The 23,860-nt window shown below is 55.4% G+C and overlaps 1 protein-coding gene across 1 annotated transcript in view; it reads right to left on the bottom strand.

Annotated features, from left to right (window-relative positions):
• The window catches only part of Tcerg1l (transcription elongation regulator 1 like), a 168,709-nt gene that overhangs the window by 55,024 nt on the left and 89,825 nt on the right, over window positions 1-23,860 (bottom strand). The window contains exon 5 of the mRNA XM_027929871.2: window positions 2,982-3,076. Within this exon, the coding sequence (XP_027785672.2) occupies window positions 2,982-3,076 (95 nt within the window). The remainder of the gene's footprint in view (window positions 1-2,981; window positions 3,077-23,860) is intronic.

Here is a 23,860-nt window from a genome sequence, read left to right as displayed (position 1 = left end):
AGAAAGAGAAGGAGAGAGCACTGTCTGTAATTGTAAACACTCACCCTCAGGCTCAGCATCCAAGTGAAGAACTACAACATCTCCTGCAGAGAGTCTGCCCTCAGTAGCCACTGGATAATGACCTTCTCAGTGCAGCTAGAGCAGAAAATCAGGGCTGGGCAGTGGCACCAAGGACAGAATTAAGAACACAGTTGACCATAAACAATAACTCAGCACAGGTGCCCCTAACTATCCTGAGATGCCGTTCCAGAATCAGAGACATGCAGAGAGGACCGAGGAGGCTTCCAATCCCCAACGTCTGTGGCACAGAAATCCCAAAGGATTCATCTCTGGGAATGAGACTGTGCCAGTGTCTGGAGTCACCAAGTCACCAAAAGCCTTACAAGGTGGCAGTACCTCTAGCTACTAGGACCTTAGACACAATGGACCTGGCAGTTCAGGTCTGCTATGGCAGGAAGAGTAACAAGCCCCCATTCTCAAATGACAGCTGGGCCCTTGCAGCATTGGGTGGCTCCTGGGCAACACCCACCCCTGGGGTGTGTGCTGGGGCGGGACCCCAGGGGTCCTGATGGCCCACCAGGTGTGAAAAGCCTCACTCTCTCTCGACCCCACTTGGAAAGCGAGGAACGTTTGAACATTACACCACCTGGAAGACAAAGAAAATTTACTTCCTAAAATTAAAAAAGAAAAATACAACTATGATTGGGAAAATCTGGAGAGGAAAACGGTTGTTTGAAATAAGGAAATGTGACAGTCCTAACTGCAACAGGAATGTAGTGCCAAGGCACAGACGCTGTGCCTCTCTGTGTGGGAGCTCCAGACGTGAGTTCTCTGTTCAGACAGCTACTGCACCGTCTCCCACTGGAGCTGAGAAGCACAAGGAGGAAGTAAGGAAAAAGAAGCCCCCTGCAGCTTCAGATTGACTAACAAACCAACTACAGAGTCAAGTCCATTCTAGGGGTGAGGAACTTTTGGCCTCCCCAGAGATTTGCATAGCTTTGACCTCTGATCTAGACCTACTGTGACCCGGGTGGTGTCCTCTCTGTAGGCTTAACAGGTAGCTTGCTTGCATCAGCCAAGCGACACTTCAGTTCTGAGCTGAGTTTTAACAAACTGGTTACCATCTTCACATTTGGAAGCCATGTTTCTGACAGCAGTGACATGGCTACTTGGGAGAGAGTGCAGATGAGACGGCCGACCACCTGGCCAACAAAACCAGATGGACTCCGTGCTCATGCTGCTAGGAAAGAAGATCTAAACTACAGAAGCACCAAAGTATTACATTTCAACAACAAGTAAAAGATCCCCAAAGAGTCGGGAGAGCCAACAGCAAAACATGCCCACAGAGGTAAACCTGTTGCTGACCACGTTAGCAAGAACAGCCGTCCAGGAGACCCACCACGAGGGCAGGACAAGAAGGGCCGAGGCGGATGCACAGCCACAGGACCTCTGCCAGGCTCTGGGGGGTCTGGGAACCCAGAGGAGCCTCACTCAGGCCCACTCCTCCCGGTGTCCCTCTGCGCTCGGCTTCATCGTGATTATAAGTGCACTGGACAAATGGTTTGTAACTTAGGCAACCGTCCTTAAGATCATTGTGGGTTTTTTTTTTCCCTCAGAACTTTGTGGTAGTAGAAAATATCTTTTTTTCCTATGAGAAAATAAGGTCAGGATAAATAATTAGCTTAACAAGGAGTATTCAGAAACACTTGTCTCAAAAAATATATATGAAGACCAGAGTTTATATTACTAATCCAATTAGGAAAAGTGGAGAGGATTTTCATTATGAAGTTAATTGAACAATAGAACTCAACGAGGAGTCTCTGAGCACTAGATCACGTCCACTAATTACTCAAGTAAATATGGAAGGGTGTAATTTGTGTTGGAGATGAACACTTAAATTGGGCGATGCTGGGATTCTCTTCACTAATTACCAAGGTCTCCTCCACGAGGCGCACGCTGGTTATGATTTCCTGTTGGTGATAAAAATGGCTAATCATGGCATAAAACTCCTGTTCCGCACTGAAGTAATGAAAGTGAGTCAGACTCGAGGAACTGGAGACAGAGCGGGTATTTATGGGCGGCACCAGCAAGGCCATCTTTGTAATTAATATGGAATTCTGGCTCCAATGCTCGTCCCTTCTAGAAGAGCCACGGGTTGGGGGCAAACACGTAACTCACGCTCACATCTGTGGTGAATGTTCCCCCCTTAACCACACTGACGACGGTGAGCAGGGGTGGGCACAGGTTGATTACGGCCCCAGCTGGGGCCAACAGGGAGCTGGCAAAGAGACCTGGAGGAAGGAAAGCTCCCAGGCAGCTGTGAGGCAGAAGACTGACAAACAAAGCAAGAGAGAAGGTGAACGAGATACTAAGTTGGACTGGAGGCTCCAGGACGTCCGACAGATGAGGAAAGACAAAGTGCCATTTGGTATTTTCAAATGCAGGGACAAAAGTGAGTCCCTTAGGTCATCCAGAGGAAAGGCCATGTGACTGTGAGCCCTAAACACACCAAAGGCACCATCCTGGTGAGTCGTTAAAGGGCCACTTGGCAAGCAGGAAAGGAGAAAGACCTACAATCAGAATGATCTCACAACAGTCCATGTGCCTCGGGCTCTCTTTTTTCTCTGATGGTAAAATCTCACTCTGACCAGCACCCGGGCTGCAGCAGCCCGTCTTGACACAGCCGGACCACCTCGCGCATCCCCCCTTCATTCCGGAAATGGACAGGGTGAGAGCAGGAAGCGAGTCCCTCCCAGCAGGGTGCTGCCAGGAGCCGGGAGCCCGGCTGGAGAGACAGAGGCCCCTCCCAGACGCTCCCCTTGAACTGCTGGGCTGCATCAGCTGCTGCTCACAGAACCAGTCCATAAGTGCCTCCTGGGAAACAGGTGGGTGTGAGGGCACCCTGGGCCTGACCTCTGACCCTGGGCTTGGTGCCTCTGACACACACACACACACACACACACACACACAGCCCGACCCACCTTGTCCTCCTCGACTCCGGCCGGGCTCTTGCTCTCTGCGCTGTGCAGCATCAGGGCTGGGGGACAGGGCGCTCGGCTGAGCTCTTTGCTTCTATCTGTGGGACCAAAGCAACCGTCATCAACATTCCAACTGCCACTGTGGTTCTGAAATTCAAGCCACCAAAGATAAAAGGTGCCCTTGAAAGCTTAGGTCTATGGACACACGCTGCCGTCTGCCGGCCGTTGTGCAGGCCTGGCGTTCCCACTGTGCCCCGTGACGAGGCTCTTGTCCTGACCCCGCGTGTGCAGAGCATCACAGGCCAGGCCTGCACAGCTGGCCACTTTCTACCACAGCTGGGCATGCACCCTTGACACCCAGGCCCACCCCCGGGCAGCCCTCTCCTGTGCGTGTCTCTGCTGGTGCTGACCGGGATCCACCGCCTCCCACTTTCCTCCCACTGGAAAGCTTGGTGAGCAAGTCCTATGCAGAGGCCCTAGAGTCAGCTTGTCCCCACAGGAACCATCGAGGACAGGGGAAGTTGTTCTGGTGATTCAGCAGGCAAGGGGAGGCCATGAGGTCACTCCCAGCAAATGGCTGCCACTGCCCATGGCTCGGTAGACCCAGAGCAAAGGTGCCATGCCAGGGCGTGTGGGCCAATCAGGCTGCTGTCTTGAATTCCCAGAGGTGCCCATGTCCCGGGCAGCCAGGAGCTTCCTCAAAGCTGCCTCAGACACCAGGACCATCCTAATCACTGCTGACCACATGGGTGGCCAGGCAATGTGAGCTGAGGATGGTGAGGACCCAGGCCCCACACTGAGGCAGGAGAACGTGAGGTGGGGCTCCTCCAGGTAGCGTAGCCATCATGAGACAGGGGCACAGGAGAGCTCCATTTGCTCATCACCAGGTGGGCACTGACGCCTTTCCATGAGCTGGACGCACCACACGGTGAAAACCAGCTGGTGGCTGTGAGGGAAGTGGGGAGGGAAGCCAAGAGTTCCAAGTATCAAAACAAAATGCAAAATTCCACCTCCCCAAATTCCTACCCTACTCTCAAAATTGTGCAGACAGCCAACACTTCGTATCAAGAGCCTGACTAAGATTAAAAAGGAAAACCAGCCCACCACCTGCCCACATCGCCAGGAGGAACATTCCAGATGGAGGGCCCTGGCAGGCGTTCCTGGACTCAAAGGTCAGCCCACTTGGGACAGAAAACTGCTTAGCCTGGAGTCCGGGCCTTGTAGCCCAGAGGGGGCACTCCACAGAAGAGCATCGGGGGACAGAGTATGTGCACACACATACGCACACACGCACAGCACAGAAAAGCAAACAGGCACATGGACTGGTGCCAGTGGCCTCCCTGGAGCCACACGTCTGCATGGAGTGGGGGCGAGCAGGGGGAGCAGCTGCAGAGCTGGAGGCCAAATCCTCCCTCGCCTTCCAGGCTTCCCACTGGCCAGCTGCCTACCCCAAGGCCCTGCTGCCTGCTGTGCACAGGTGTGCAGGGGCCACGAAGCCCAAGGCCTCAGGGGCTGCAGCCACGCCCACAGTGGGCCTCTGCAGCTGGAGGGTGCTGCTGGAGAGCTGGGCGGCCAGCTGCATCCCTCCCAGAGCTACCGGGCAGGAAGCCCTCACTGAGAGGTGCTCAGGCAGCGGTTGTGCTCTGACCCGCAGCGGCAGCCCAGGCAACGCTGGGCCAGGACCCAGCGGCCCTGCGTCCAGACCGGGCAGAAGCACATGCCCTTGACTCCTCACCGCAGCTGGGAATGGATGGGTGGGAGGCCACAGGACACCATGGGCACAGCAGGCCCTGTCCACAGCCGTCACCCTGAAGCGTGTGCTGTCCTACAGGCTCTCCATGGCAGAGGGCTGGTTCTTGCTATTAAAGGAGCAGCGGCCTCAGCCCCAGCTGTGGAGAGTAAGCAGAGCACAGTCCCGGTGCCATGGCCTCCCTGCATCCAGCACTACAACTCATCCAGGCTGAGCCTCTGCTGGCACGTCTCCCACCACACAGAGGCCAGCTCTGCTGACACAGGGCTCTAGGGCAGCCGTGACCACCAACAGGAGACACCCAGGCCTGCCAATGCCAGAGAAGGTCCCATTTCAAGACTGGACTTGGGGGTGCAGTGGTAGAGCACTTGTCAGGCCAAAAAAAGAAAAGATTGTCCTTGGGAGGAACTGTCACCTTTCCATGTTTCCATGGAAGGGGGCGGAAGCCCAAGCCTGGGTGAAGAAACTAAGTCCAAGAGCAGTGGAAAGGTTTTATCATCACTCAGGACAATAGGCAGAGCCACCGGGTTGCAGCAAGATTTCCAGAAATCTGCAGAGCTGCTCCCCAAAGCCCACTCCTTGTCCAGGTGCACTTGACCTTGACCCTGGGGCACTGAGTCCACGCTGGGCAATTCTGTCCCCAGCCTCATTCCTGTCTTCCTCCACAAAACAGATCGGCAGTCACTAAGGTCTCATCACAGACAGGTGCTAGGAGTGGTCCTTGGACACATGACTCCAAGGGAAAGTGCTGCAGCAACCCAAGTGCCATTCGAAGGAACAAAGGCAAAGAGACCAGCGTGGCTGGGTCAGGCAGAGACCTCGGAGAGCTGCCTCCTGGGCACACACGCGCACATCCCCAAAGCCCCATGCTACACCAGGGGACACCTGTCCTCAGCACCCGCAGGTCCGAGCCACCCCATGCACATGTCTCCACCTGGCGGCCTCCTTTCTTTGCTCGAGGGACTTAACGGTCCTGAGTCCTGCCATTCCCTGCCCACAATAGTCCCTTCCTTGAGAAGAGGCAAAAAGCGGGTGTGAGGCCATTCAGTGATGTCACATAGATCAGGCCACCTTGCCACCCTCGCCCATCTCACTCCCCATAGGGCACGTGTGCATAACGGGCTGCTCCACCCAGGGAGCTCAGCCAGTGCCAACACTGGGCCAGGGCAGAGCCTCTGCCCAGGGGGCCTCTGAAGGGTGGACATGTCCACCTTAGCTCTTCTCCCACCTGCAGCCCAGGGAAGGGGATGGGGAGAGGGCACCATGGGTGGCCACAGGTGGAGTGAAGTCTGGGGGTGGCAGGTTGCTGTCCAGAGAACTGGGATAAGTGTTGGGGGGGTCTGGAGAAGCCACAGGGCAGCTTTTGTGACAGAGAGGGGGCTCCCCAGCACTGCCACCCTGAAAACTGTGTCAACGGAGCATCAGAACTGGCCAGGCGGGGCCCTGGGATCCCTACCCCTGTGCCTCCATCCTGTGGCTTAGGGTGAGGAGGAGGGGACTAAAAATGAGCTAAGCCATTCTGCTGCCCACTGCAGTGACCTCGACAGACCTGGGCAGGCCCCGCAAGGAGGAGGAAAGCTGAACTCTCAACGGAGTCAGGAGTTCCGATGATGTCCCCAGACTCCTCAGACTTAACTGCTGAACCAAAACCTTTTTTATGACTGAAAGCGAGTGGATGGATTTTTACTGCTCAAGAATGAGCCGAAAGTCATTTGGTTTGAATTTCACCCAAAGTGGGGCAAGGAGTAATCCCACAGAGTGGGACTGGACAGGCCCACGGGGCAGGATGTACCTCATCCTTGATTCTGTGCACACACCCTGTTTTCACACAGTGTCACCTGTAGAACACCGAGCCATGTTAATAGGCAAATGCACTAGTCAGAGCAGCCTGGGGGCTGACAGTGGGCCCCGCCTGCAAGACTGCTCTCAGGATATAGGGCCGCTTGGGCTTATCCCCCATTATCTTCAGGAAACATACTGAAGTCTTTCTTTTATTGAAAACAGTTGATCTTTGTGAAAATCAGATCTTAAAACCTAGCTTTGAGATAAGCGGATTTATGTTGCTCCCCGTGAGTGCTTCTCAGAGAGGATGACGCTGATGATCATCTCGAGCCCCTAATCACACCCGCACGCCCCAGAACACCAATGACAAATGCTGCCCCGTGTCCCCCCGTCGCTCCTTAATAGCCAGCACTTTTTAACAGCCATTGATTTTGCAGGCCCCGGGGAGGCCGGGGAGGCCGGGGAGGCCCCGCCACGCACACTCTAATGGGGTCTGTTCCTGGCTGTTTCACCGTGGAAGCGCTTGCTGGACAGCTCTCTGCGGGCCACTTGGGGTCCACTCTGGCCTGCTGAAGTGCTCTTTGCTTTGGGCCTGCCCACAAACTCTGATGATGGGGGTAGTAAAGGGCTCCCTGGAGTGGCGAGAAGAACTAGTTTATGGAGGAAGCTCCACGAGTTGCAAGACTGTGGGCCCCAACGCACCTGGGGGAGCACAGGATATATTTCTGCCCTCGGAGCGAGGCGCAGTGGTAACACCTCCCTGCGGTTCACCATTGATCAAGCCCTGCTCTGCGGTCTCAGTGCTCCCCGTCGGCCTCCACTTTGATTTTCCTCCTGGCAGTGCTGAGTGACAAGGAGAGATGGGACGGTCACATGGCAGATGGGGACAGGAGCCTGAGCTGCAATAGTCCAGGTGGCTGGTCTGTGTACTTCCCCTGTGATCCTGCGCAGCCTGCACCGGGGAACAGCGGAGGGAAACCGTGTGAGTGGTCAGCTCCTCATGGGCTGCAGGAATCCAGGGACGTCCAAGAGGGGAGAGCTCAGAGCCCCTGGGTGCAGTGTGGCAAAACCTCTCCCCGAGGAAAGCACAGAGGAAGCCCGGCTCCCTCCCTTGGGCCAGACGTAGCTCCACAAATTCCCAGAGTGCAGCCGTCCACCCGTCTCAGTGACAGTGGGCATCTTGCTGGCCTCCTGATCCAAGGTCAGGGCTCTGGTATTTGCATCCTGGTCATGAAGTCCAGAACTAAGCCACCTGTTCCCTAGAGTCTCTGAGTCAGAGGTCTCTGTCATCATCTGGTATTGGACTACGGATCAGAGACAGGGCTTGTGGGAGGGCTGTCAGGCGGAACGCATTGAGAAACCACAGCCTGACTTGAGCAAGCCATGCTTAGACTGAACCGAGAGCCAGCAGTTATTATTTCTTTAATTATTAAAACGAAAACTACTGCAGGCAACAGGAGTTGGCTCACTTGTCAGAAGACACAGAAATGGATCAGATCTCCCGATTCAAGAGGTGAGAAGCCCATCTAGTTTTAATGCCTTTTAAATATTGACCTCTCTGGCCTCTGGGTCCTTCTCCATGCCAGGGACTGGTTTCTTGAGTCTTCGGATTCCGGGTTCCAAATGTCAGCCATCAGGCGGGGTACATTCCACAGCTGACTATTACCCAGAAGGCTCCAAGGATGTCTCCCTGGCTTCCCATCAGGGAAGGAGCTTACACAGGGATGAAGTGACCCCGGGGACGGGACGCAGGCAGCCCTTCTACTGCAGCTTGATGGCGACCACTGAGCTTCTGCTCTTTGGAACAAACCTCTTCTAATGAATTTGGGGTTAGGTAAGAAATCTGCTGGGGGGACCCCGGATCCGCAAACAGCTGCCACCATGTGACTCTGACAGTGACTTCCTTGAGGTGCCCAAGAGGTAGGGGAACAGCAAGATGGCCTCCTTGGACAGTGGCCACTATGGGAAGGGTCTACAGAGAAAATCATACTATTGGCCTGTCCAGCACACACTGTCCTTAGCATGCAGGTCGTACAAAGAAATGAAGACTTGGTCCTCCAAAAGGGGAGATCTGTGTGTCCCTTCAGCAACCTCCTCCCTGCAAGGACACCCAGGCCTGTGCCAGATGTGTGGGTGGCAGGAGGCAACCAGAGCCCGTGAAGCTCTTTTCCTGTGTTTGCACAGGCTAGAGGGCCATCCACACAGAGGAGCCAACTCAGGACAGTGACAACACCTGATCCTGCAGGCCATCTCCCCTCGAGCACTGTTCTACAACAGCGTCTGTGATGCTTGAAGCAGGCCCAAGGTTCTCAGTGCACCCAAGGCGGGCAGACAGGGTGCACTGCTTCTAAGGTACAAAGGAACCAGGGGGGAGGGCTTGTGTTGCTCGTCGGTGCGGCAACATTGAACATCCCATAATAAAAGAAGGGGAAATGCAATGTATGCCTAAGATAGTAAAAATGACCACTGGGGGGTCCACTGCCTGTGGCGAGGAGGCCTGGTGAGTGACCTGATTCACAGTCCACCTCCACATCAAGACCTCAGTGGTCAAAGGAGAGTCCTCCTTGGGAAGGCTCAGCGGAGCCCAATCTCAGCACTGCCCAGTGTCATTAGCAGGAGCAAGGAGGGAGGGACACAGAGGTCAGGGATTCAAAACAAAGACGAGGGAAGCCCAGGGATGGAAGGGGCTGGAGTGGCGCACGGCTGAGACACTTGGCTGCAGCTGGCCCAGGGTGCTGGGAGCAGGCACTCTTCTCTGCCAGCCTCCCCACTCCCAACAAAGACCCAGGTGCACAGAGAGCTGCTCAGCCCTCAGCATGTGCAAAGCCACTGCGGCAAAACCAGGCTGGTGGGGAGCTGTGGAGCGCTCCGTGGAGCGGTCCGTGGAGCAGCTGGCCTTGGATCCTCAGGCAGCAGCTCAGGGTCTGGAGGGAGGAGGGGGAATCCTAGAGGCCTGGTGCTGCAGAGGAGTGGCAGGTGGCCCCAGGGGCCCTGAGGTGCAGGACGTCTCCCCTCTTCCCTGTGGGGGCTCAGTGCCAGTCACCACGCTGAGGTAACCAAAGCATGCAGGCACAAGCCAAGGAGAGCAGGCATGAGTGGGTGTCAGCAGGGGACAGGACTGTCCCTCTGGTGCACAACTCCTGGGCACAGGGCAATGAGCTTACCAACCAATGGAGAACCCCAGCTGCAGAAGGTATAGCCCCAGCGTTGGCCTGGCCACAGGGCGGAGGTCACAGCCACACCTGCCAGGACACTGTGTGCAGGGGACCCAGGCTCCTTGACAGCCACCTGCAGAACAGGTGGCCCCCCACTGTCACTTCTCCCCAGCACACCCGGGGTGCCGCTCTGAACTCTGCTGAAGATTGTTTTCATAGAAACGCAAATCACTTCTGAGTCTTCCTAAATTCTGCACAGGTAGCGATTCCACAGCATGACAAGCGGCAGAGAGGATTAATTTTCCACCCATTTTTAAGACCCTGGATCTCCCCCGTGCCAACAAAGGCTGTAAAGCACTGCGACAGGAGGACGGGCCTGGCTGCCCTAGGTCCTTCATGGCGGCATGCTGCTGTGCTGCTCCTGCAGGCCACCCACGGCCAGGGCTTAGATCTGGATTTCCCTAAAGCCTCCTGCGTATAGGTGGGGCTTCCGCAGTGATCTGATCATGAGGGCTCGGACCTCGAGGGCTCGGACCTCAACCTTGTGGTGTACGAGTCCATCGTCCATCGACTGCTGCATGGACGGCAGGGTGCCGAGACCCGGCTGGAAGAAGCAGGTCACTGGGAGTCGCTCAGAAGGTTCATCTCCACCTGGACCCTCCTCTCCCTCTCTCTGCTTCCTGGCTGCCACCCACTGGCACTCCAACCTCAGAAACCATGAGCCCAAACACATCTTTCCTCTTCAATGCTGCTCCTGTCAGCCATTTAGGTCACAGTGACAACAAGCTACTAGCACACTCACACCTGGGAGTGAGACTCTAGTAAGAAGACCCCACCCCTGTAGCGTGACCCCACCTCATAGTGTGACCCCACCCATGTAGGGTGACCCACCCCTGTAATGTGACCTCACCTCAACAGCAGGACTCCACCCTGTAACATGTCACATGACTCTGTCCTTGACCTGGCCCTTGTCCAGTGTGCTTGCTGAGGAGGATCTGTGTTGTCTTTGGACAGAGTGGCATGTGGGGGTCATGGGTCACTTCCCTGGAGTGACTGAGAAGCCAAGGCAGTTGGGACCTTGGCAGGCTGGCCGAGGAGGAGGCGTGACATCAGGTTTGAGCCGCACAGTGGTGGCTGCAGAAATGGAGACAGCTCAGCTGACCTTGCCCCCATCAGGAAGGTGGAGAGGACGTCTGGGGCTGCCATGTCGGGATCTGTGGTGCAGACTGGCCACTTCCCCATCCCTCCTTCCCAAGCACCCACTGGAAAGTCACCAGGGCAGGCACGGGATCCCCCTCACCCGGGAGCAGGCAGTGTCCTGCGGTGCCCAGAAGTAGCTGGCACTGTGCATAGGGTGTGCTCATGAGTGACCTTAGGCAGCCCAGCCACCCCTGTGCCCTCCATGAGCACGTGTTCAGTGACGAATTCTTGAGCTACAGGTGGGTCTCATGAGATGTCAGAACTTGCTCCAAGTTCTACTCTTCACCCAAAAGCAGATGGAAAAGGGAGACAATGCCTCAGCCAGAAGGTTCCCATGGGAAATTAAATGTCCACTGAGCACCCTGGTGCCAGGAACCCGTGACGAGCGGGACCTGGCCAGAGGCTTAGAGCAGGGACGGAGACAGATAGCCAGGGGTGGTTTGGAGATGAGATGGGACAGAGAAATGTAGCTGGCGATGGAGAGAGAGACGAGACTGAAAGGAGAGATCGGTGTAAATCTGCAGCTGTGTCTGAAAGCTCTCCCTGCGACTCGGTGGAGCAGCACGCAGCATTCAGCTCCTGCCCAGGAGCGTCCATCCGTGAACAGGCTCAGGCTGAGTACCTCCAGCAACATCCACCGCTCAAGAAGCGCAGGCGTTATAGCCACTGAAAGAGGGAGGACAGGACCTGCCCGCCATGTCCTGGGCTGCTGGCCTCTACGCCTGGCCATGGTGGTTCCACTAAACTGGCTCTCATGACAGGGACGGTCAGCTAGAGCTGGCACCTCATTGCTGAGGTGCCCAACCCTCTGAGAGGCCAGCAGACAGGCACACACCGGACAGGCTGAGAGACCCCTGCACACACAGAGGTGGGTGTGCCCCGGCCTCGGCCACACCTCCCTTCCCGGCAGAGCCCAGAGCAGCGGGCGCCCCCAGCCCTCCAGCCACCGCAGCTGGGACTCTGTTCCTCTTGCTCTTCCCTCCTGGAGACGGCCGGCGCGTTGCTGCTTTGTACCTGAGAAGCCCTGCCGTCTCTTCTCTCCCTCTCTTCAAGGCCTCTTCTCCCTTCCTGCGTCCTCCCGTGGCCTTTCAGCCACCACCGCTTGCCCAGGGACCAGAAGCCACAGGGAGGGCGGCTCCCGGGTGGGGTGGCTCTGCGCAGCCGCTCCACCATGCAGCCCATGAGCTGCCAGAGCACAGGGACCCAAGGACCCTGTGTCAGCTGGGGTCTCTCCAGGGAGCAGGGCTCCACCTCCCCACCTGCAGGGTAAGCATCTACTTTAATGGCATCATGGATTTAAAACAAGACAATGGTGCCAGCGACCTTCCTCAGAACCTGGGCATTTTCTTGGGTCAGGGTTAGGGTTAGGGTTGGGGTTAGGTTCAGTCACATGCAACCCTTGAAGTGACTTGATGCTTGAGTGTCTCTGCTCCTCTCGGCTGAGATGCCATAAGCATCACAACCCCCTCGAGGCCCTAGTTCCCAGTGAGGCTCAGACAGCTGGAAGGCTCTGTGGCCGTGGGTATGCATGGGGGTCTCCCTGGAGAGGGCAAGGCTTCCCCACCAGCCTCACCACCTGGGAAGGGACCTGGGCCTCAAAGGAAACTGGGTGTGGGACCTCCCCCAGGTGGCCCCAACACTGGGGTGAGCACCTGTCTACCTGGGGGCTCCAGGAGGCACACAGCACTGGGCTGGGGTCTGCCTCCCCCCAGGGCTCCAAGATCCCCGAGCCCCTCTCCTGAAGCCCTCGCACAGATGCTGCAGGGGCTGAATATCCAGTTTCCACGCTTGATGGCCCTCTCTCTCATCCAGTTAAACCACAGAATCAACAGATGGGACTCCACTGGACACTCCAGAGAGCCACACATTACTGTTTGAGGAGGAAACGAAGCAATTCCAACAGCACCGTGCTGACTCCTGTAACCCGCCTGCTCACGGGGACACAGCCTGGCATGGCCATCGAGAAGGTTCCATCTCACGGGGCCCGAGTCCCTCCTTGATCCCCAGTAGCCAGTGCCCCTGGAAGCTGGGCCCCCTGCTATCCCTTGGCGTCCTCCCTACGGTGGGCAGAGCAGACAGCTAGACAACCTGAGGGTCATGAGCTGGAGCATGCGCCGGGCCCCCTCAGAATGCGAGCAGGGCCAGGCGGGGCCCACAGGTGGCCACCGGGCAGAGCCCAGTGAGGAGGCAGCTTTGGCCCTGGTCACAGTGAGCGACCTCACTGAAAGGCAGAGCCGGGTTCTCAACTTACACAGAGACACCAGAACCTACGTACCTCAGCTGGACTTTAGTTTCCTTTCAGTCCCAGAATGTCCGGCCAGGTGTGAAGAACTGCCCTCGGGGACCTGAGCGCCCCTTGGGGAAGGTCTGAGGACGTCATCCCTGCCCTTCCAAGAGGCCATGGGCAGCCCTGGGCAGCTCTCCAGTACTGACCGGTCAGTAGCAGGGTGGCAGAGCCAGGCAGACGAGACCTGGCCAGGTCAGGCAGCCTGTCCACCTGACACCACCACCGGGGCTGGCGACTTTCCAGCACTTGTGATCTTGACCTTGAAGTCAGTGAGGCCCTTGCCATTCCACGGGGACAAGCAGCACCCCCCGCCCCCGTCCTTCAAGGAGGCAATGGTGGTGACCACCACCGACAGCCTTGTCATACACTGGAAGGGCTGCCTGTCGAGGCCCCTGCACCTCCACCTCGCTTCCCCAGCAGCCCCCTCCAGGCCGACCCAGAGAGGGGACCACCACGGCTCAGAGGCCCGAGTCCCCACCTCTGCCCCGGGCACCCACACATGGTCTTCCCTTCTCGGTTAGAAGCACATGCCAGGCATCACCCACTCTAAGCCTGGGCTCGAGGCCCAAAGGGGTTCCAAGGGAAAACAATTCCCAGCCTCAATCGTCACGTGGGCACTAAGTGACCACCAACCCTCTAGGTCACTCATGTATATGTCCCATGTGGAGAGACTCTGGGGACAAAACCTTAAAACAAAGACCCTGAGGATGGGAAGGAATCAGACACAGAAAAATAGAGGTGCATTCTCTCTACATATGGGTAGTGATGTGGGGACTAGCAGGTCCCATAGCTGAGGCTGCCGTGGCAGGGCACAGGGACAAGAGTGGTGACAGAGAGAGGGACGAGGCCAGCTCAGGGTCAACCTTCAGACCAACCTCTCCAACCCCCACCCATCACCAGGAGCACTGAAAGCCAAAAATACACAACACACACACACACTGACTGGCTGGATTGCGGACATGATGCTAATGTGACATGTACCTAGAGTGTGACACGTGGTGTGTTGTGTGACATCGTATAAATACAAAACCAGAAACATTCACGTTTGATTCTCACAGTGAAGACTTTTTAGGGCTACTGTCTGCTGTCACTGTGATTCTGTAGAAGGGGGACTTCAAGTGGGGGCTGTGCGTGACTTAGGTGTGTTTGACAATATTAACTCAAGTGTTGCAGTCCTAAAGTTCAGTGCCGTGCATGACACCTGAGTGACTTTAGCAGGAGCACTTATAACTTCATATTTTAAAACTTAAACTACCTTTCTATATGACCTTCAGTTAAATGTAGAAATGTATGATTGAATATATTCATTTTCTAAATTGCATCATTAAATTTTATCAAATAGGAACATTTTGTTAAGGAAAGATTCCATATTAGAGCAATTGTAATGTAACGGGGAGATCTGTGAAGGCCATGTTTCTAGAATAGGAATTACGATGATCACTGCGCAAATCCTGCTATCAGGGACGTCTATTGCTCCCAAGGGAAGGTGGCCCTGTGCCTCTGGGTTTGGTGCTCTGTTCAGGAGGAGCCACTGCCTGAGACTGCTTCTCATGACTGGGAAGTTCAGTCTCAGGTTAGGAGTGCGCAGCCCCTGGCTATGCCCCCTGGATTTTGGGAGAGCTCTGCTGCTGTGGAGTTGGGAGAGGCACGGGCAGGAAGCAGAGAGCTGAGCTAGGCACATCTCAGCACGGCCTGCTGGGAGGGCCCGGGACCAGGCCAGGGTGAGCACAGCCACCCCAGGGAGGGCCTGGGCTCAGCAAGTGGCTGCCCTGGGAATCAGTCAGGCCAGGGACTGACGCCCAGATCGGCTGCTCACTGGGCATGACGTGTGGGGACAGCCAGCTGCCGTCTGTGAGTTCTAACTTCTCCATCTACAGAACAAGGGAGACAATGCCACATGGAGGATTCCGGCTATGGACAGGATACTAATTATTCAATGCTGCGTACAATGTCTGCTCAGCGGGGTGCTCCCACCCCCTTGGCATCCCAGCAAAGGATGAGGCAAAATCCACAGGTCCCAGGCTCAGCCACCACCCAGGTCTGCCTGTGGCTGGACAAGCAGGGAGCCTCCCACCCCCACAGGGAGAGGGGGTCAGCCCATGGGTCAGGAGCATCAAGGGCTCTTAGTCCCCATTCAACTCATGTGCAAACTTAGCCCCTCAGGACCATGTCTCTTCTTAGGAAAATTCAACTGTCCATCACCTAGGTCTTCTGAAAAATTGTAGTAGTGATTATCAGGAACATTTAAGGGAAATCGCTGACAAACATTCTTGTAAACACACGTGGAAAGACAGCTCATTCCCCCAAGGCGGCATTGCCCCTGTTAAGATGCGGCTGTGAATCAGGACAGGACACCCATGCCATTCTGACGCAGGGTACACCTGTGTGTGTGCACAGGCACAGGGCGTGCGGGTGTGTGTGCATGTGTGTGTGCCGAGGACTCAAGCTCCTTTCTCAGGTTTCCCGCGTGAGTGAGCACGGGAGAAACCACTGAAGAGCCTTCTCTTACCTCTTGCTAAATGCCTCCCACATTGTCATGTGGCAAGAGGAATATTCTCATTTAAGTCCTATCAAAGCCACACTCAGCGTCTTTGTGTCCGCTGCTGCTAACTGTGGGCCTAGCACTATAGGGCTTGGGAAGTGCATCACGTAAACTCTAAACTCGTGAAACATCTCTTAGCTGTAACCACAACTTGCAAATGGTCCATTTGCAAGATTTAAATGAACACACACTTAGGGAGGTGTGAGCCGACTACACAAAGGAGTACTCATGCTTCTGGTAACCCTATAGGACTAAAGAGCAAGGTGACCTTGAGGGACTGTAGGGGTCCCTCTGCACCCTGGGCTGGAGCAGCTTGATTCACACGCCTGCTTCAGCAAAGGCCGGCCACTCTGCTCCTCAGAGCTCAGAGTGAGTCCACTGACTCCTGCAGCCTAATCTGCATGAAGATGCAATCCTTACCAAGCGGATTTATTTTCACATTTAGATGTAATAAAATTAATAGTGCAGTTCTCATCTTTGTTGATGAAATTAACTCAGACTTTCTTTTTTAACCAACTTCTTTCAGTTATTTTCTTTATTTTTCAAAAGGGAAGTTATTCCAGTCATTGGATACAAATGGCTTTAATTAGCTGAAGGCAAACATAACCTTTAGTGAATCCAGGCTTGGAGCTCAGGTCTGCGCTAAAAACTGGAAGCGCTGCGTCTCCCAAGTGATCTGTGACGTCGGCGGCACAATCCCACTGGGGTTGGCATCAGAGCAGCCCACCCAGCATTGGAAACAGTGACTCCTCTGCCAAGGCCATCAGAAAGCCAGCCTGTCCCCAAATACACACAGCTGCATGTTTATGGCAAGGGCAGGTTCATTTTTCAAGGGGTGGGAAGGAAGAGACCCAGGTGACCATGCTCTATCTGCCACTTGCCACGTCGGGGTTTGCTCTGCCAGGGTGCACAGTGTGTTTTCCAGGGAGCTTGCATTTTTAATGACCATTTCTTTTAGAGCTATTAAAAATTTAAAACAATCAATCCTCTACCTACTGCGAAGCATCTGGTGAAGAGATCCTTTGTGTGGGAAACACGCCGAGGAAGGTTTCTATCTGGGACGGGCCTTTCCCCAGTTCTGTTGGGCTGCTTCCCCCTCGGGCCAGCTCACCACCAACTAGCATCAGAATCGGGGTCCATGAGCCAGCGAGCTGACCTTGGGCTTCCCGCATCCCCCAATGGCTCTCATCCTCCTTGTGGAAGCTGACCCTCACCCTCCCTGCTGGGCACCTCATTCTCCAGGAGCTCCTCACCACCCTCACCTAGGACAAGTACTCCCTCCGTCACTGATGGGCTCTCCTCCTCTGCAGGCTGGGCTCAGGCTCCGCCTCCCTGGGGCGCTGGACCCCACATTGTGGGTGGCACCCCTGCTCCACCATCTGCCTGCACCTCTACACAGATCCCACTAAAGCTACGAGCTCCTGTGTCTGCATCCTTGAAAGACAGGGACCTCATCTGCAGTATTCGGTTCACCAACTAACTACACAGGCAGACTTGACTCTCCCCACTCCTAAGAACGGCCCCTTGCCCAACATGTCTGCATCAGGAGGGGTCCAGAGTGGGAGGCCCCTGGGATTTACTCTCCCCACTCTCGGCCTCTTTGCCTCCATACCTTCTAGTACCTGGAATTTGCTTCCCTTTCTACCCAAGACTTTCTCCTCTTCTCAAGAGAGAGCTCCAAACACTTCCCCTGCAAAGCCTGCACTGCGCCTGCTGCCCCCGGCAAGGACCTCATGGTCCTGAGACTTAAAATGTGTAATGCTGGTTTCTATCCTAGCACGTCATATTTAAATGACCCATTTCATGTCTGCAAGCTCTCTGGAAATGGAAGTCATGTCTTTTAATCTCTGAAGCTACTTTAAATCAACTGTGTGATTGACACAAAATAGATGCTTAATAAACACTGCACGGCTGAGTAAGTGTAGACCGAAACGAAGAACCACTGTCCACGGGGACGCAGCGGGCTGTCACCTGCACTTCCCACGTGCAGAGCAATCAAACGAGAGAGAAGCAAGTCAGCAAACAAACAAGAGGGCAGTGCAGCCCTTGACAAGAGGCCAGCAGCCGGCCCGGGGTTCTCCATGCTGGAAGGAAGCCTCTGCCCAGTCATTCAAGAACCCCACTACCAAATGACGGCTCCTGGTGCACCCAACCTCGAGGACAAACTGGCTCCAGCAGGTCTGCAGAGCTACAGTGGAGCTGGACACTGCCCTTCCACAGTGTGAGCAGGCAGAGGAGCGCCACCCGTGCCCAGAGCTGCTCAGCACGGTCAGCAAGTGACAGTGGGCCTCACGGAAGAGAGAGGAAAACCTACCTCCCCTGACCATGGTCTGCTCAGAAGCTGTGCAGTGAGCAGTGTCCCCCAAGCGAGTGCAGAAGGTACCTTGTCCATGAGGCAATTGCCTAAGCACAGCACTACTACCAACTCGGTTAGAAAGCGTGATAAGCCCAAGAAAGCTGCATACGTGAGCAAGTACTGTATCTTACTGTAGTTGAACACACTATGTCTCTCAGGGTGCCACCTAATCGGAGCCCTGCCACTGCCAAGGGGCATGAGGTCTGCCCTCCACACCACCCCGTTGTTCTGGACACAAGGACGGGTCCACAGGACCCAGCAGGGAGGATCCTGCCTGCCGCCCGGCTCCTGGGCGCTGACCCAGCGGGCCTGGCTGAGGGCTGCCCTCCTGCACTTGTCAGAGGCCGCAGGCTTAGGGCATCCGCCCGCCGCCACGGCTCTCTCCAGCACTTCATCCTGCAACTGCAGGAGTGAAACCCAAGACCAACACCACCTGCCCCTTTTGGGTAGCAGGGGACCCCCTCCTCCCTGCTGCCTCCTTCATTGTCCACTAGCCACAAAACCACCTCAAATGCAGCCGCGGGCGCCGTGTTCTCCTTGGAGCCCTCACGTGCCGAGGACTCGGTTGTTAACAGGTAACAGAGGAGACAGAACAAGCCTGTCCCAGGTGAGTGCTTCAGGCACTGGCCCCGGTTCCCAGTCTCTCTCCTGTGCTGAGCCCTACGCTGGAGAGGAGGGGTCCACACAGACGTGAGCTCAGCGCTCAGCCTGCTCTTAAGCTGCACTCGGCTTCCCACAGGACGGCCTCTCCTCTCCTTGTCCCCAGCACACGTCCCAGGCAAGAGGCAGGTGGGGGACATCGCCATTCCCTGCCTCGGTGCAATTAGAGCAGCACGCGCCCGCTTCTGACAAGAAGATGGAGAGCTTGGGCGCGCTGGCAGCTAATTGGCGGTGTTATTTATGTGTTTAGAATGCTCGTGAAGTTCCCTAGCTGCTCCTGATGCAATTAGTCTCATCGATGGCAAGGTTTATGAGTTGAAATAGTGGGAATTAAAGTGCAGCCTAATACAATAGAGCACAATCAAAATGGGTGTGCTTTGCAGAACCGTTAGAAAACGGGCTTCAAAGTTTTTCCAGGGAGAGAAAAGATCCCTCTTGCCTGCACAATTGTCTAGTCCACGCTGGAAATGCTCAGACCGTGGTCAAGAGAAATGACTTCTGAAACAAAAGACAGAGCCCACAAAAATCTTTACTTTTAGGAAGCCCCCAATGTCTAGTTAGAATGGCAGAAACAACACTGAATTTCTCAATTTCAGTTGCTCCTATCTTCAATGACATTCATATAATTAGCATTGATTCAGGAAAAAAATCGTTACAGGACACGCAAAGATTTTTCACACAAATGTTTCAATAGTTTTGCCTGTGAATTCTTTTAAGATGCATAAATCATTTATATACATGGGATATGACTGTATTTTAAAAATCTGTTTAAACTACTACTAATTTTATAGTCACGATTTAAATTTCAAAAGGTAGAGATGGGTAGAGTATGTAATATCCCCCTTCCACCCCTAAGTCCAGCCACATGATTCACAGGAATGTCACCACGCTCTTGTGAGTTCCTGTCCATATTCATGCATTTACAGACAAATAGGAGTCCGCATCCTTTCTATCCTTCCTCCTGTACATAAATACAGAGCAACGCAGAGACTGGCTTTGCATCTTTTAAAGAACGTGACCTTCTGACTTTGAGATCTGGCTGAACACAGGGACATCGTGCTTTCCAGAGGCTCACAACACCCACTGCTGGAGGTGCCCATGCTTGTGAAGCCTTCCTGGAGGGATGGACGTGCGGGTGCCCCTGGTGCTACAGACCTCCTTGCCAAGAGCAGCCCTGTGCACACCTCTCCTAGCACCCCAGGGCATTCTGTGACAGGAGCCCTGTAAGAGGACTGGCTGGGTCCAGACTGTGACCTGAACACACCTCCGTGATTCCCAGGGTGTCGCCAAGCGGACCTTCCAGAGAGGGAGCGGGTCCCCACCACACCTCTCCCCTAGCAGGAGCACCGGCTTCTGCTCCCAGGCCATGGACGCAGCACTGGGCTCTTGCCCGGGCCAGTCTGCAGGCCCACGCTCGTCTTCACAGAGGCTCCCTTGGCTTTTCTCTCCTCCATTCAGCAAGTGTCCTGAGAACTCTGTGGGCCAGGCCTGTTGGTGTCCGTGGCTGGGGAGGGCAGGAGAGGACCAGCAGAAGCACTCCCTGTCCCTGTGACTTTACAGACAACAGTGACGGCAGCCTTTGAGCATGTGCCCAGGCTCTGTGCTCTGGCCCTGCCCGACTCTTTCCTTTCAAGCATGGCCCTGCAGGAAGATGGGCCCTCCTGTCTTGGTCGGGGCCTGTGGTTGCTGCTGTCCTGAGGGCGCTGTCCTGGCTCTGGCATCTCATGGTGGCTGTCCCTTGCAGACATTCTCAGCTTCGTCGATGTCGTCCAGGGAGGGTGCCAGGTGGGACCCGCCTTGCCTTTCACCAGGGCTGCTGTTTGCTGAGCACCGTGCCTGGACCGTCCATCTCCCCCTTGATCTGAAATTTCCTCCTTTCCGAGTCCTGAGGGCCTGGGGGTGTCTCAGCTGCTCCTGGACACACGTGCTCATGTTCACGATGGCCACACGTCTGTGAGCATGTAGGCACACATGCTATTTGAAGACCCAAGCAAGGGAAGTTGATGGTGAAGTCTGGCTGCTGATACTCACATGTGACTGAATCCAGCCAAGTTTCCACTGTGCCGTTAACTGAGGCTGTGACGGGGCGAGACTCTGTTGGTCCCAGGGTGCTGCCTACAGCATGGCAGTGGGAGCGTGGGCTGAACCACCCAGGTGACCACAGAGGATGTCACTGCCCAGGCCTGTTTCAGGAGCTCCTCACACTCGGGCTGTGGCCTGCTCACGCCCACCTCCCTGCTTGGTGGCTTCCCCTGGTGGGACTGAACCCCTTGCCTCACTGGATCCTCATCTGGTGGCACCACTTCACAGCCAGCCAGGCACCATGCCCTCTGCCAAGCCTCCTGCACTTGGGGGCAGAGGCCCCTCTGCGGGCCGCCCACCTTGCCATCCTCGCTCAGTGTGATAGAGGCCATGGCCTCCGTGGCCTCCCCTGGCTCTGGGCTCCCAGAAGAATCCTGTCACTGGATGCAGGAGGGTCCCGCAGAGCCTGCCCAGGCCTGGTCCTCTGAGCACATGCTGAACTGGTGAGTGAAGGGAGCACCTGGTCAGCAACCTGCCCTCCACCAAGGCTCCGTGTGCGTCAGTCCCCCTGATGCCAGTTCCCTTGGGGTTCGATTTGCACGGTGCTCACATCACAGAGGACAAAAAGAAAGAAGATGCGGGGACGATGGCCTTGATGAGATATTCAGACTCCTGTCAGACGCAGGTGGAGGCTGACCCTGCCCTGACCCTGCCTTAGTAGGTGAGGTGCCCTCTGCAACGCCCCAGCCACCACGCCAGGGCAGGATCATCATCTCTCCTTGAACAGAGACCTGCCGCAAAGACGCAGAAGGAGGACATGCTGGCATCTCCCCAGAGAAAGACATGGCACCAGGGCTGGGCACACGGGTTAGGGGCACTGGCTGGGGTGGCCATGGCATGGCTGGGTTTCACAGCCAAGTCAAGCTCACACCCTCGTCCACGGCCAGAATGTTCTCCAGAGACAGCCTCCACACACAGGCAACTCCCCACTCTTCCAAACTGGGTGTCCAGTCTCCATGTCCCAAGCACGGCTGGGGACGTGACCTGGGCTTTCACCCAGCGGGCCTAGAGTGAGGGCTGGGCAGCCCAACTTCCAGGACCTGGAACCACCGCCCAGAGTCTCCATTCTGCTGTCTGAATGGACGCGCTTCACCTGGCTGGACTGGCTGGGCTGCCACGCGGAGCAATTTGTTACAACTGATGAGCACTCTAGGAGGAAAAGTCTGCACCTCTGCTCTTGTGATCGGCTGGTAGCCGTCCCCGCTTAGTGGAGGATTGGCAAGAACTGCAGTTGTCTTAATCCCAGGTGTGCTAAGTGGGAGAACCTTCTAGAGAACAGGCATTTAGGGAGGGCAACTGACCTGCTCTAAAATGAGAGGCACATGAGTGTCCTGGGGATAAGGACATTGGAGGAGGAGAGAGCCCTCAGGGAAGTGGAGGACAGAGAGGTTGCCACAGCACAAGTCCCAGACAAGCCAAGGACCCGGCCCCGCCTCTCCAGCCCCCTAGGCACGGTCCTTCCCCAGCTGTCCATCAGCATCAGGGACCAGAAGTTTCATCTCAGCTCTCAGTGGGAGGCCCAGCTCATGTCCTGCTACCGAATATGGCCAAAGGGTTTCCTTCCCTTGTTTTTTCCTGACACAAGCAGCAGGGGTTTGTAAAGGAACAAATTGCAAAATGAAGCAAAAAATAAATTAGTCCCAAGTTAGTATCAGGACACAGCGATGTAAACCCTGGGGACATTTCATCAGATTCTGATCTTTACCCATGCACAGGGCTGCCCAGTGAGATGACCCAGAACAGAAGACACCTCGCAGATGGCCAGGCATGCTGCCCAGCGCTCACACAGCCAAGGAGCCTTTTCCAGAAAAACACTCGAATTACAAAAACAAAATCCAAATGGGAATCTTCATCTAGAGCGGGGAAAGAGACCACAACGCATCCCAAACTCTTTTTAAAAAAATTAAATATCACAAACATCACAAAAGCCAGAAAATCATCCTAAGAATTGTTACCAACTGCCCACTATATTGCCAAGTTGCTTTTTGTTCCTACATTTTTGGACTGAATTCTTGCCAATCACCTAGTCATATAAATCAAGTTTTATAGCATTACTTTCTCTACAAGGAAACATACAATGAGGATCTCGGCTGCAGCTTCACGGCTCATCCTTAAGTGTCTCCAGGTCTAGGGGGACAGGCCTGTGCGTGCCTAGTGGCCCGGGAGCTCTGTGACTCTACCTTGGGTTGCCTGGAGGTTCCGGGGCCGGTCAGTGCCGCACATGCTGCAGGATCAGGTGATCTGGACAGAGAGAACGCGAATGTGGCCAGCTGGTGCTGCCACCCGGAAGGAGAGCTGAGGCACACCTGCCGATCGGGAGAACAGTTAATAAGGCCTAACCGAGGGTGGGGTGGCCACCCAGGGAGAAGCATGAGATCCAGTGGCCAGAGTAAGTGCTCCCAAGATGGTGCCTGACGGGCCTCAGCTCACGGTTGAGCAGGAGGAGCAGGCGGGAAGTTGAGAACACCCATGAACAAGAGCAGTGCGGGATGCTGGCCCGCACCTGTTACTTATGTTACGTACCCCAGGTAAGAGACGCAGGAATGAGACCTTCTCCAAGTGGGGTACCACGCAAGAGACCTGTGTCACTATATCTTCAAGGAACTAAGGTGAAGTGGTTCAAAATCAAAACTAAACATCTCACAGTGTTTCAGTGTCTGAAGGGCATGACCACTGTCCCACACCCATCCCAGAAGACCCGAGAAGAGTTTGCAGATGCCCTTTCTAATTCTTACACCTTTGATGTTGAGAAGTGAATGCTCATCTCACAAGTTCACACACCCAGCGACAGGAAGAGTTCCCTGTGGATGACCTGGAACCCACCTTCTCCCCGGGGGCGATAGGGTGTGTTCACAGCAAGACAGAACCTCGGCCCTGCACCATCAGATCAGGACACAGAGTGAGGAATCCCCGGGAGTCACACCCAACCTGGCACCGCTGACTCGAATTCACCGGAAAGTGATAGTGAGCCCATAACACCCCCACTGCACCACTATATGACCCCAACTCATCCCTGGCCAGATCCTGCCATGCTCACAAACACCACAGACCCTGGACAGGATGGGACA

This window comes from Marmota flaviventris, chromosome 4 (assembly GCF_047511675.1).
Source record: "Marmota flaviventris isolate mMarFla1 chromosome 4, mMarFla1.hap1, whole genome shotgun sequence".
In the NCBI taxonomy this organism is placed as follows: domain Eukaryota; kingdom Metazoa; phylum Chordata; class Mammalia; order Rodentia; family Sciuridae; genus Marmota; species Marmota flaviventris.
The sequence above is the reverse complement of the archived record's forward strand: the minus strand, read 5'-3'. Positions and strand labels throughout refer to the sequence as shown.